General features: G+C 29.3%; 3 protein-coding genes across 6 annotated transcripts; 1 reads left to right on the top strand and 2 right to left on the bottom strand.

Annotated features, from left to right (window-relative positions):
- Window positions 1–1,056: 1,056 nt before the first annotated feature.
- Window positions 1,057–3,116, bottom strand: LOC149881605 (ATP-dependent DNA helicase PIF1-like). The gene is made up of 2 exons (XM_090067129.1): window positions 2,864–3,116; window positions 1,057–2,731 (listed from the first exon to the last, which is right to left on the bottom strand). Exon 2 carries the CDS (start codon window positions 1,832–1,834, stop codon window positions 1,367–1,369), a length of 468 nt encoding a protein of 155 aa, XP_089923255.1. The 5' UTR covers window positions 1,835–2,731; window positions 2,864–3,116; the 3' UTR covers window positions 1,057–1,366.
- A 930-nt stretch (window positions 3,117–4,046) lies between these two features.
- LOC149881604 (uncharacterized) lies at window positions 4,047–8,270 on the bottom strand. 4 transcript variants are annotated; one of them, XR_016445093.1, is made up of 5 exons: window positions 7,231–8,270; window positions 6,559–6,624; window positions 6,188–6,384; window positions 4,796–5,750; window positions 4,047–4,667 (listed from the first exon to the last, which is right to left on the bottom strand). XR_016445093.1 is itself a non-coding variant. In XM_090067132.1 (5 exons), the coding sequence occupies exons 1-4, from the start codon at window positions 7,265–7,267 to the stop codon at window positions 5,673–5,675; spliced, it is 378 nt and encodes a 125-aa protein (XP_089923258.1). In that variant the 5' UTR covers window positions 7,268–8,270; the 3' UTR covers window positions 4,047–4,667; window position 5,672. The 4 variants fall into 4 exon arrangements, 3 of the variants coding, with proteins under 3 accessions (XP_089923258.1, XP_089923259.1, XP_089923257.1); XM_090067132.1 differs by having other exon boundaries at window positions 5,672–5,750; XM_090067133.1 differs by lacking the exon at window positions 4,796–5,750 and having other exon boundaries at window positions 7,231–7,364; window positions 7,523–8,270.
- Window positions 8,271–8,654: 384 nt separating this feature from the next.
- On the top strand, window positions 8,655–12,693 carry LOC149881603 (uncharacterized). The gene is made up of 3 exons (XM_090067130.1): window positions 8,655–8,906; window positions 11,770–11,944; window positions 12,095–12,693. Exons 1-3 carry the CDS (start codon window positions 8,753–8,755, stop codon window positions 12,225–12,227), a joined length of 462 nt encoding a protein of 153 aa, XP_089923256.1. The 5' UTR covers window positions 8,655–8,752; the 3' UTR covers window positions 12,228–12,693.
- Window positions 12,694–13,534: the final 841 nt, after the last annotated feature.

Below are 13,534 nucleotides of genomic sequence, written 5' to 3'. Positions count from 1 at the left end.
AAACACTACAAGCTTCCTATTTGATTAACGGGGAAGCATTCGCTAAGGCTGCAACCGACCTGATACCAATAACTGAGATTTCTTCTGGTCAACTGACAGAAACAGGCAGTGACTGTGAAGGTTTTTTTTTTAAACTGATTACAAAAAAACAATGGAAGACAGGATCTAATAAATAGATAATGTACACTCTGCACCAACGCAATGTTATACTCTTACATTAAAATAAAAGTAATTTTAAATTTTAAAAATCTTTTACCTTACTCTAAGCTAGAGGTCTACGCTAGCATAAGTTACTTAATTTTTTTAAATGAATGCCATTTTCTGGGATTTGATACGTACGTTCGGAATTAGGAACACGTGTTCCTAATTCCGAACGAAAACTTTATTTTTTAAATTCAAAAATTAACAATATTTTTATAATAAATATACTTGTTGCTTAATACGGTTCGATTCAGTTTAGGTTCCAGTTTATTTATTTAAAAAAATTAACGTTAAATTCAAAAAGCAAGCGGAGTTATTCAACTTTATGTACGATTTTGTTCGGAATTAGGGAAATCTACGGTAAACATTTATCGAAAATGTAACTATAAAATCTGTTTCGAAGTGCAAAGGATTAACAATACTAAAATAAATTTAAAAAAAAAAAAAATCAAATTAAGATATAAACTGCATTTTTAGCATAATGTTGGCTTTTAGTAAATAAATAAAAGCAGTAAGTTCCAATAATGAAACTACCTATTATTCATTTTTAACAATAGACACCAACGTGAAGGTAAGCCAAGCAGTCTATCAACACAAAACATCACAACAATAACACATAACAATAGAATATTTACACCCTTGATTCTAAAATCCAGCGAAAATAACAAACCAAATTAAAATATGAAAGGCAAAAGTAGAAAACCAATTTAAAGTTAACTATATATTTATCTTTTTACTAAACATATAACTACATAAAAGTATATTTGTTTTTATATTCAATATTAGTTATTCAATTACTTCAAATTTAGGACATTAAAACATCCTAGATTTAAAGATCAAGGTTGCATACTCTCCCATAAACATTACGCTAAACATTATTGTGTTTCCAGAATAATTAAAAAAGGCTAGACAACAAAACCTAGCTCTAAAGCAGTAACACCGCCTGACACTAAATGCTGCCAAGTCACACCTCTGCTATAAGTACAGCGCTTGGCTGGCAAGGTTATCAATCTTGCTCAATATAATGCCAACTCACACCACTTTGAAAACATGGAAACAACATAATTTAAACATATATACAGCTATAAACAAATATGGTTTTATATAACACATATAAACATATTAAATGACAGGTATATTTATCAAAAACTATGAAAAAAAAATATTAAAGTAATAAAAAAAATATACCATTATTTGTGTAACACTTTTCACCTACCATACCTTGAATGAGATGTTTATCAATTTTGAAAAACAAACTATTAAATGCCCTAGTTCTTGAACATGCAACATATAGTTGACCATGAGAGAAACACGGTTTTTTGAGATATACCCCAACTATATCCAATGTTTGACCTTGACTTTTATTAATTATCATTGAATAAGCCAATCTGACAGGAAACTGATGAAGTTTCAGAACAAAAGGTAAATTAGAATCTGATCGAGCCAACTGAATTCGAGGAATAAAAACCCATTTACCACCAGAAAAACCTGTCAAAACCTCTGGATCAATATAATTATTTTGAAGAGCACAAACTTTTATTTGAGTACCATTACATAACCCAGCTTTGAGATCTAAATTTCTAAGTAGCAAAATTACATAACCAATTTTCAATTTTAAACAATGAGGTAGCATACCTAAAGGAGTTAAGCTGTTCAAAAACTCAACAGGAAAATCATTTCTTTCATTAAGGTCATCAGTATCAATTTTATCAGCACTTAAATATATTTTGACCTCTTCCGGCAGACATTCAAGCACTTCTTCATTGATAATGAATCAACATTAGTTGGTGTTAAAATCACGCGTTTTGAATAATCATTTTGATCAGCATCTCCAAAAATCTTTTCAACAACTGATTCATTTTCTCTAATAATGTACTGATTTGGTACTTAAATGCATCCTTTAAAAGGATCCTCCTCTTTGACAGGTATTGTTCCATTCCCAAGTTTAAGTAGCCATTGGGAAAATTCACCTTCCCCATTTTGTACTCTCATATTTTCAGTTAATGCAAACGTCTGCACCCATTGCCAATGCAAAGAACATTTTACACACAATTCTACTATTTCAGCTGGTTGTGTTTATACACAATTCTACTATTTCAGATGTTGAACATTTTCATCAAAAATTTCTAGATTTAAGCCAATAAACTCATCAATAACAGGCAGATTGTAATCAGCCAGCATTTTACCACTTTGATTAATAATCTTTTCAATTTGATGAAAAGTAGCTTGTTCAGCTATTAGAAGTGGGATTGAGCGGTGAATGAAATCTTGCATCATAAAAGCTTTGCATGTATTCCAGAGATGTAAAGGATTGTCAGATTCACAAAAGGTCAAAATAATTGAAAACAACTGTCTAATTTGCTTTGGCGTACATGTTAAAACCACCTCAGAAAAAGTGATCTGCCATTCAGTGTCATCTTACAACAATTCTTTCAAAACACATGCTTCACGAAATGTTTCAAGGACAATACCATTAACAGTACGCACATCCTCCCAAGATGTTGCTCCTTTTGCTTGCAAAAGTAACAGTCTAAGAAAAAACAATTCTCCAGTTGGATTAACTTTATACATTCTTACTATCCCCTTATTACCACCCCTTTGTCTAACCTTCCATTTACAATGTTTATCATCAAATATAAAGTGATAAGGAATGTCTTTATACGAATAGCAATGTGCTCTTTCATTTTCAGTATTTAACTTAAACCATGCCGTTAGGTGCGTGTCACATTGAGCTGCACAATCTAAAGCCATTTGTTCTGCTCCTTCTCTAAAATACACTAATTGATTTTCAGGTAGATGTTTACCAAGTCACAGCACTTTGAAAACACAGAAACAACATAATATAAACATATGTACCAACTATAAACACAATAAATGTGTTTAAATATCTATATAAGGTTAAATATATACCTTATATACATATTTAAACACATTTGTAAAACAATTATATAACACATATTAACACATACACAAACAGTAAAAAAACACTTTACATTATTATAAAAACATTATTATAAAAAGACATTGATAAAACAACTTTAAAGCACTTATTACCACATACACATACATATCAAAAAAGCATATATGCAAACAATAAATGTGTGCAAACAAAAATTTTAAAAATGATGCGAGAAAATTGAAAAAGTTACAAAATATATATTTACAAACAACACCCTTTACCTTCTTTTTTTTCTTCATAAGAACTGTAATCCTCATAACAAAATTTAACCTTTACATACAAAAACATGTGACATGCCACGTCAGTGTTGGCACAAAATTTTAATTTACTTTTCTAAATTTTCTAAAAAAGAACAAAAATAGTTAATAGCATCACAGAAATTTCAATGTAGTAATAACCATTTTATGGAAACAGCATTAGTATAACTTTAAATAACATCCATACCCCTATTTTCCTTCTAAAAGAATAAAATAATAAAAATAAAACTGCTAAAAGAAAAACTAAAACAAACAAAATATAAACGATTTAAAAAATTAAAATCCTTTCTACTTTATCTAATAAAAATTTAAATCCTTTCTACTTTATCTAATAAAAATTTAAATCCTTTCTACTTTATCTAATAAAAGTTTAAATCCTTCCTGTATATATAACTTTTTATATACTTACTTCAATTATAAGATGATCTTAACAATTATTATTTATCTTCATATGATTCTTTATGTAATATATCTGAACTAATAATTAAATTCCAAAAGGAAGAAAGTTTTAACTCGCTTCATGGATCTTTCTCCAATGGCCGCGTGCATTTTAAGAATGCGCTCTTTCAAAGCCTAGTAACTAATGACGAAAAGACATTAAGCATTGAACATTAAACATTAAACATTAATTTCTGTAGGAATTATATTATGATTATTTACATCCATCCTTAAAAATTGTGTCACTGCTTCTTTATTGTTGTGCCAACATTTCATAGCTTAACCTGATCGGCTGTTTGGTTCAATCTTTTTTCTAGAAATGGCTCTTCAATTTTTTTTTAGATATTATCTATACTTCATTGTTACCACATATTTTAAAGAGTTATGAACATTGTAAAGTTGTTCCTCGGTTTTAGGAAATGCTGTGTTTACTGCTTCTGGAAAACCTTTTAAACCATCAATACAAGCTTTTAATATATCTTCAACCCCTGCAGCTTTTAAATCATTTAACATCGATATTCAAAAATGTGCTCCTTTTGATTCACAAGCATAAAACCCAAGTATGTCCTTGTGACCAGATTGAGTAATACCCGTAATATTATAAATAACCTTAGTAACTACTTTACTATCTTCCCTTACCTTAAAAAACAATGCGTCTAAAAATACTATTGCATAAACCAGTTCCAACAGTTTAGCTCGCCATTCATTTAACAGCGGAACTAGCTAATCGGTAATACTTGAGATTGTTGCAGGTGATACCTCCACCCCATAAACTTCTTGTAAGTGGCTAGCTATTCCATCATATGACGTTCCTAAACCATAAAGGAAAGTATTTTATTAACTAACTCTTCTAATAATATTGTTAGTCGCTTTTTTATCAACTGCAGTTTAAATGTTGAATTACTATCTCTTGGTACTTCAAGCTAAAAAGAACCACTACCGGTTTTTTAGTTTTCGTTGTAACCCCCTTTGTATGATTGCCACCTAGCTCCAAACTATCTTCTTGCAGATGACTGTCCATTTCACCTTGTAAAGTAGTTTGGGTTAAATCCTTCACTAAACTAATTAGCAAACACGAATAACCAAGTAATGGCTTGCCTTGGTAAAGCCTTTTAAAACTCTCAACTAACGCTTCAGTTTGTATGAAGGGAACTCAGTTACTTGCCCAGCTATATATTAGTTGTCATATCTTTTTTCATGTCAAATCCCTTCTATATTAATAATTTTTTTTATCTGTATTTTTTAATGCTATTTATAAATTAATATTTTTCAATTTATCATTGAATCAATTTGACACAGTTTGATGAACAATCCTTGAAGCCCGCATAAGGAAGTCTTTTTAGAGCATCTGCTTTTTAAAAAATGAATAGTCGGGAGAGAGCTGCTTTTACCTAACTGTAACAATAACATCGCTTCTTTTCATAGTAAGTCTTGGGTAAAAGTTTCAGGAAGACTATAAATAATATTATTGCTATTAAAGTGTTTATTATCTTCCCTGATCCTTGATGCTGCAACTAACATTTTATCTATAATTCCTTGCTTTAATTAACTATCTTCAAATAATAAAGAATGAACAGCAAATGTCTCTTCCTCAGTTACTAGTATTCCACCAAACATAGCAATAAAGTTCTCTATTACCTCTGGACTACAAGTATTTCTTAATGTGCTCTGAGTTTTTTGTAAAACTCAGATTCCGTTGTTTTTGGAAACTTAAGCAGTTAGCGTTGTATATTAGGCAGTAGATTTTCTTATCCGTAAATTTAGTTTTTCTACGTATTCCTTTACCAAGGCTCTGCATGTTCAAACTAGCCATTACCTCATTGCTCAGAACAATTTAATGATATTTTGGTGCAGTCTTTCCAGTCGCACCCACCCACTGGGCGAAGTTGCGTCAGCTAGAGTGAAAAACAATTAGCGAAAACTTAACTTTTTATTTTTTTTTAAGTAATCGTTATACATAAGAAGACCTTTTTTTTTCTTATAAAAAAAAAAAAAAATTATATAAAAAAAAAGTTCTTCTTATTTATAACGATTCAATTAATTGGGCTTTAATATAGGAAAGCCTATAATTTATGTACACACTACAAATTCCATTAACATTTCTTTGCTGTTTCTTTTTGTACCACTATTATAAAAGTAATTTTATCTTTCCCTGTCTAAAACCTGGTTAAATGGATTTTAATACATAAATTAATAGAATTTTACATGTACTCTTAGGTGCCTAATAAACAGGAAGGGACGCTTATTAATTTTTTTTTTCGACCATCCGGAGTTTATAAGGCAACTAATAGTATACATGTATTTATTAAAGAATTCTTATTAACATCCTTACTTTTACTGAGAGAAGTGTGTCATTCAAGAGGTTCTTTTCAAATTCCATAAACTCATCGGTCGTGTTCACCATGTCCATATCTTGAACCAAGGTGGAGTTAATTGGGCTGCTTATTAAACTGTTTCCAACTCTGCCCCCATTGTTGCGCATCCAACAAATAACATTGAGTTGAAAGGAAAGAACTGAGTGCTGGAATCCTGGATACCAAAGAAAATATATTTTAAACATGGATCACTAGGTAGTTACAAATTCCAAAACTTAAAATAGCATTTACAATCTTTTCGAACTTTTAAACATTGCATCAATTTGAGAAGAACTGTTTTTTAAGAAACACTAAAACAAAATAAGCGAGGAATAAATGTCATACTCACTTGATTTTGATATAGGTACAAAGTCCTTATCTTCCTCATCTTCCAAACCATTGCCAGTTATGCTTACTAAAACAGGAATAAAATCGTACTATAATCAACTTCAAAAAAGCAGTTTCATAAAGCAGTGTTCAAGGAAAGCTTAGTTGTTACTTTTAGAAGTAAAATAGTTTCTGCAGATACATCAAAATGGGGTTTGTTTTGTATTCGAGGTATTTTCTGGCGTACTTCACTATCATCACTTTCAAAATCAAAAGAAATAACAGGTCTTTATTTCTTGCGTTCTTTTCGCCTTGATTGATAAAAAGCAGGTGGTTGTAGTAAAGCCATCCTCTGATCACAGTTTTCCTCAACCTTTTTTTCGCCATTGCTATTATCAGCTGGTGTAGTGTAATTGCAGGTCATGCAAATTCAAATGGAAATTCCTCATTTTTATATAATAGTATATCAAAACGAGGCCCAAGGATTACAGATTTTTGATACAAACCTGAGTGTACATATTGGAGTTAAATCCAATCATAAGTGAAAATAATTTTCACCTTCAAATTTTTAGTAATTATTATCCAGATTATAGATTGTTACAATAAAAACTGAAAAGTCATTTGGAATCACGACACTTGTGAGAGATAAAATGAGCAATAACAAACAAATTTTTTTTCATTTCAAAATACTTACAATGTATCAATTTGATTTTCAACTCTATGTTGAACATATGTGCCAGCAATCTTACACTGTTCACAAGATTTGTAATCTGTGTGGTTTACGGTACACTTCAGGAATATACGAGCAGGTGTATTACTAGCAAAATTCTTCAAAAAAAGAGAAAAACATTTTTCATTTATAATAACTGTTCCAGCTAAATTTTAAAACTCTGCAATTAATTCACTAAGAAATTCATGCACATTATCTGGCTTACTCTTGCCAGAAAACAAAGAAATTATAAAAATATCAAGACAACCAAAATAACCCAATATCAGCCAAAACTGAATTTCAACAAATTTGAAGAGTGATAAACCATCCACATTTATGTATAAATCAATGCTATTATTATTATTAAAATCCTCTGAATTTTCTTGCATGCACTTTTCAATTCCTGCTTATATACCAATATGTATAAAGGTTTCTCCACATTTTTCTATTTCATGGGTTGTTCTAGGAGTTTTGAGCAAAGTTCTTGAGTCTTTAGGCATTAATGGGAGCTCATTCTTTCTTAAAATTTTTAGCAAACCATGTACAAATACACGTGAGCAGTTAATTCCACTGATGAGTAAACTTAATTCCATTTGAAAAACATGTGTATCTGGAATGTCGCCATCAGAGGTATCTAATGAAGTCAACATAGCTTATTCACATCCAAAGTTATTGCTATCATCAAAAATTGTTCAATACAATCACTGCTTTAACATAATAGATTTCTTGCAGAGGAATGATTTGCCTCAACTTCAACATTGTCACTCCCAATATCGTGACCTTCTTTTCTGTTACAATATTTTCTCATATAAGTTCTCATGTAAAGTGTATTATCTTTCCACCTCTACAAAATTATTTTTATAATATTATATATTCTTGAAAAAGTGAGTTATATTATAATCCCACATGGGTGTTAGCAATAGAAAACCTTTTTTAACTGATGATAAATTTTTTTACTAAACGTTTTCAAATCAACATAATAATAGTAATATGCATAAAAATACAGTTTTAGTTTATAATTCCTATATCAATACTAGAAGTTGTAGAGATTAAATTCTTTATATATCTATAAACATATATATATATATATATATATATATATATATATATATATATATATATATATATATATATATATATATATATATATATATATATATTTAGACCCTGCTTCTTTCCCCCACCCACCCCCCCTCCTTCCCCACTAATTTTATGATTGATTCTGATAGATAATGTTATGCTGATTAAGAATCGTATAAAAACGTAGGTCTCAAAATCAGTTGAAAGTGCTCTAATCTGAAGTTGAAAGTACAAAAATATACCAAAAATCGCTAATATTTGCCATCTTGAACTCACAACCTTCAGAGTAGGTACAAACGGCGGGGCGGGGCGGATCAGCGGAGCGGATTATTCAAGTGACACGGCACTTTTAATAGTTAAATTTCTGCAAACGAATTCAACCTGAACAAACATATTGCTAAATTTTTTTATGATGACTTTTTAATAAATGGCTGTGCCTGTTTTGACAGGTTGCATAAAGCACCATAAAATAGAGGTTATTGCAAATCTTATCACCAAGAGCAATAATGAAGATAGAACAACTTCACTCAACAATCCTAAGGCAGGCGAAGTTTATGTCATACAAGTGAATCATGGAAAAGGTTAGGCAGCAATATTTCAGTGCACTTGTATAGTATTTGTATTTTTTAAATATATTTGTATACTAAAATAGTATAATGTAGTAAATAGCATAGTTTTTGGATAAAAAGTAAAGTTAGACTTTAAACACATTTAAAGAAGTTATACTTGTAATCTACAATGTAGACTGTAGCCTACATGTAGTCTACAAGACTGTATATAGCTTTGTTTCTTTTAATATTTTTAAAGTAAAATCTAACATTACTTAGGCATAGTTTATCCTTTGCTTAAGGCTATGCTATAGTAAAGCAAGATATCTTATTAATAAATATGAAAGGACTTCTAAATGTCATTTAATATTATATTGAATATTTTCAAGATGTCATTTAATATGGAACATTTTTTTGAAGCTAAAAATTGTCTTTCCTATTATAATTTATTTGAAGATTTGTTTATTATTGTGAAATGGCTCCATAGCAAACTTACATGCTTGTGTCTATTTTATATTATGTCAGTGTAAGACATGCTATAGAAAATAATCTGCAGATTTTTAAATGACCTTTTTTATACATGCTGTTTAAAAGTATCTGTGTTATGATTTTAAAATGTGATCACCAATGTGCTTTCATTATACTTGCCTAAAAACAATCATAAATTATAACAATATAGTAACTGCTATATTATTAAAAATATTATTATAAATTAGTAGTAGTATATAAAATGTGTATTATTATTATAATTATAATTATAATTTGTTAGTAGTATATATAATTTAGTAGTAGTATATAAAATATAATTTAGTAGTAGTATATAAAGTGAGTTTCTAATTCACTCGCTGTTAACACATAGCCATGTGTTAACAGCGAGTGAATTAGAAACTCACTTTGACAACTCACTTTTGATAATATAGGTATATACTAATAAAAAGAATAAAAAATTTAAACAAAAACTACTTAGAAGACTTAAGACCAAAAGTAATTTTTGTTTAAATTTTTTATACTTTTTATTAGTAGTAAAAATTTTTATTACTATTAAAACTCATTAAGTTAATTTTTTTAATGCTAAATATTTGTCTAATTTGTTCTTGAAACTGTTTACATTTGTTGACTTGTGGCAATGTTGGGGTGTTAGCCAGGAATATATTTTATGATAAACAGGAATATATCTATAATCCCGGTTCGAAGCCCTCATGTAACCCAAACTTCTAGCCCTAAAATGGGTGAGACATATTTTCAAAGTTATAACTTTTCAAAACTTTTTTATAAAATTAAACTTATAATTTTGCAATTAAAATAAAATTATAATATTTTTTCTTTTTTTGATAGAGAATTATCTCTAACCCAGGTAAGACTAAATTTTTTTCGGGGAATCCTTATTGCAAAAATCTAGATCTTCCTATATTTATGAACAGTAATGTACTGAATGAGTCATCTACCCTATGACTTCTAGGATCAAATCTTACTTCTGATCTTAACCATCTGCTAAGGTTGTATCTCTTTACCATGCTTGCTACTTTATTACTCCTGATTCTATTCTTTATCTCTGTAAATCTCTATTAGTTATAGTACCAAAAAAACATAGAACTTACATCAATGAGGACCTCAAAGGTATTATTAATTAGTATGATTAGTCAACAAAAAGTTCAATAACATTGTTGGTTTAACAATAAACACAGATTAATTACTACCTAGGTAGCAATAAATTTGTGTTTATTGCTGATAATAAAGTTATATTAAGGTATTAGTTAACTTTATTATCAATCTTAATTAATTAATATATTGTCAATATCATTATTCAATTTATTTTAGATATTATTACATATATGTTCAACATAAATATTATTTATTAATATGTTATCGTTCTAACTATATTATCAATCTAAATTTATTGCTATATCAATCTTAATCATTCCACTAATACATCAAACTTTGCCATGTTTAAATTGACAAATTTGCTTGCTTAATCGTTTATCTTAAAATAAATAAGTTTTATGACAAATGCCCTGATGTTACTATGTAGCTTAACATGAGTGCAGTTTTTGCCCTCATGCTATGCACATTTTGTGACATAAGGGCAGATTTGTAAGATGAGAACATTCTGTGTAACTTAATATTGTTACACAGGCAAAATATTGTAATATGAGGGCAAAATTTGTAGCGCCAGAGCTAGGCAAATCGTAAAATGAGGCCAACTAAGATTACTACTACTATACTACTACTACTACTACTACTACTACCACTACCACTACCACTACCACTACTACTACTAAAAAAAAAAAAAAGAGGTATTGAATTTTGGAAACTTTAAACCCATTGGGAATTCTACAGTATACTCGGTGCCATTTGGCTAATGATTAGGCTAGCTAACACCCTGAATATGTTCCATAAATTTTCTGTTTTGTTTATAAGGAATTTGTACCTTGGTATAAACTTGGTTTGTTCTCAGCTGTATTTTTTATTATTACCTCTGCATGTTTTGAACTTTGTTTGTTTGCTTATATTTTTGCTCTTTTTACTCAACAATTTTGGTTGTCCTGATTACTGTCACTTAATTTATATGATGTGAAGTTGTTCTCCATGTATAAAGCAATTCCAATAATTCCAGCAATTTCCACCTTTTTGCCTGCCATATCTATTTTTATTTTATACTGTGGAACCTACTAACTATACAATTGATGAGTTGTTAAATCATGCTCTTTTTAGTTCACACAAAAGTTTAAATTCTCCTTCTTTGTTGCCAAGTGGTGTTGCATATAAATATTGTAGCTGTTTATTGTATATGCAATGTATACCTGTGTGTATATATAAATATATATTATTATTATTATTATTATTATTATTATTATTATTATTATTATTATTATTATTATTATTATTATTATTTTAGACGATTGGCGGGCAGATGGGTATAGGTGGAAGCAAAATGGGTCCAGTAAAATTCCTCGGGCTTTGCCACTTTACACGAAGATCCATTTTGCCACAGTTACACCAACAGGAATTTCAAATGATAAATATATCTTGCATTTTGATAATGGTTTTTGTTTTTCTTTTAAAAGTTTTGCGTAAGTTTACTACTAAATAAAACCTACTTTAAATAAAATCTTTTAATAATATATTTAATTAAAATTCATGTTGTGTAGCCCCCTCTCTTTTTCATTCCAAACTTTGCTTTGAGTTTTTTTTACACTGTCAAGTAACATTTTGTTTTTAAGCATTAAACATTCACTCTGGCCGATGACAACAGTAGGCGGATTACCTGATATAAATCGGCGGATCACGTTTTTTTTTTGTAGAACAGTCATTAAACTTTACAGAGTTTCACCAACTCTTCACATAAATAAGTGATAAAGCGTTAGGAGAAAAGTTAAATACAACTGAGAAAAGATGTAAACGCGAAGACTCGTAAATGATAAAGCGATAATAAGAAAAGTTAAAAACAACGATCAGAAAAGACACATACAAGATGACTCGTCCACTCTTCACATCAATAAATGATAAAGCAAAAAGAATTAAGTTAAAAACAACAACTGAGAAAAGACGTAAACATGAAGACTCATCAACCTGCCATATAAATAAATGAAAAGATATCGCAACTGGAAAACAAGCAAAAACTATAAAAACTCAAAAAAAAGAAAGAATCTAGGAAGTTGGAGTTTTTGTTAGAAGAAGAGATTTAAAGAGGATTTTAAGAGAAAAGAATTTTTAAGAGATTTAAAGAGGATTTTTAAGAAGAGAAAGAATTTTGTGATAAGAAGAGTATTTTGATGAATAAGCAGTTTAATAAGCAATTGAATAAAAGAATTTCAAGTAAGATTTTGTTATTAAGCAATAAACATTCACTCTGGCCGATGACAACAGTAGGCGGATCACCTGATATAAATCGGCGGATCACGTTTTTTTTTGTAGAACAATCATTAAACTTTACTGAGTTTCATTTAAACAATCAAAATATTAGGCGAATCACTTAATATAAATTGGCGGATCACTTTGTTTTTTGGTAGAACTATCATTAAAAATTATAGAGTTAGACTTAAGCAATCAAAATATTAGGCGTATCACTTCATAAAGTTTGGCGGATCTCTTGATATAATTTGGCGGATCACCTTGTTTTTTCGTAAAACAATCGTTAAATGTGAAGGAGTTTGATTCAAACAATAAAAATATTAGGCGGATCACTTGATATAAATTGGCGGATCACTTAATATAAATTGGCGGATCACCTTGTTTTTTTGTAAAACAATCGTTAAAATTAAAGGAGTTTGATTCAAATAATCAAAATATTAGGCGGATCACTTGATATAAGTTGGCGGATCACCTTGTTTTTTTGTAAAACAATCGTTAAAATTAAAGGAGTTTGATTCAAATAATCAAAATATTAGGCGGATCACTTGATATAAGTTGGCGGATCACCTTGTTTTTTTGTAAAACAATCGTTAAAATTGAAGGAGTTTGATTCAAATAATCAAAATATTAGGCGAATCACTTAATATAAATTGGCGGATCACTTTGTTTTTTGGTAGAACTATCATTAAAACTTATAGAGTTAGACTTAAGCAATCAAAATATTAGGCGTATCACTTCATAAAGTTTGGCGGATCTCTTGATATAATTTGGCGGATCACCTTGTTTTTTTGTAAAACAATCGTTAAAAT

Source organism: Hydra viridissima, unplaced genomic scaffold (genome assembly GCF_058129835.1).
Source record: "Hydra viridissima isolate aposymbiotic clone 2 unplaced genomic scaffold, HvirCarnegie_v1 scaffold_11, whole genome shotgun sequence".
NCBI lineage: Eukaryota > Metazoa > Cnidaria > Hydrozoa > Anthoathecata > Hydridae > Hydra > Hydra viridissima.
Note: the sequence above shows the minus strand (reverse complement) of the source record. Positions and strands in the feature narration are given on the sequence as shown.

What these genes read in the sequence shown, in the direction of transcription:
- LOC149881605 (XM_090067129.1), bottom strand. Translation starts at nt 1,834, where the DNA reads ATGCTACCTCATTGTTTAAAATTGAAAATTGGTTATGTAATTTTGCTA.
- LOC149881604 (XM_090067131.1), bottom strand. Translation starts at nt 7,267, where the DNA reads ATGTTCAACATAGAGTTGAAAATCAAATTGATACATT. An exon ending in TGTACCTATATCAAAATCAA is followed by an intron (nt 6,385 to 6,558) that starts GTGAGTATGACA and finishes TTTGGTATCCAG; the next exon opens with GATTCCAGCACTCAGTTCTT. An exon ending in ACACACTTCTCTCAGTAAAA is followed by an intron (nt 5,751 to 6,187) that starts GTAAGGATGTTA and finishes TTTTCACTCTAG; the next exon opens with CTGACGCAACTTCGCCCAGT.
- LOC149881603 (XM_090067130.1), top strand. Translation starts at nt 8,753, where the DNA reads ATGGCTGTGCCTGTTTTGACAGGTTGCATAAAGCACCATAAAATAGAG. An exon ending in ACAAGTGAATCATGGAAAAG is followed by an intron (nt 8,907 to 11,769) that starts GTTAGGCAGCAA and finishes TTATTATTTTAG; the next exon opens with ACGATTGGCGGGCAGATGGG. An exon ending in TTTTCTTTTAAAAGTTTTGC is followed by an intron (nt 11,945 to 12,094) that starts GTAAGTTTACTA and finishes TTTGTTTTTAAG; the next exon opens with CATTAAACATTCACTCTGGC.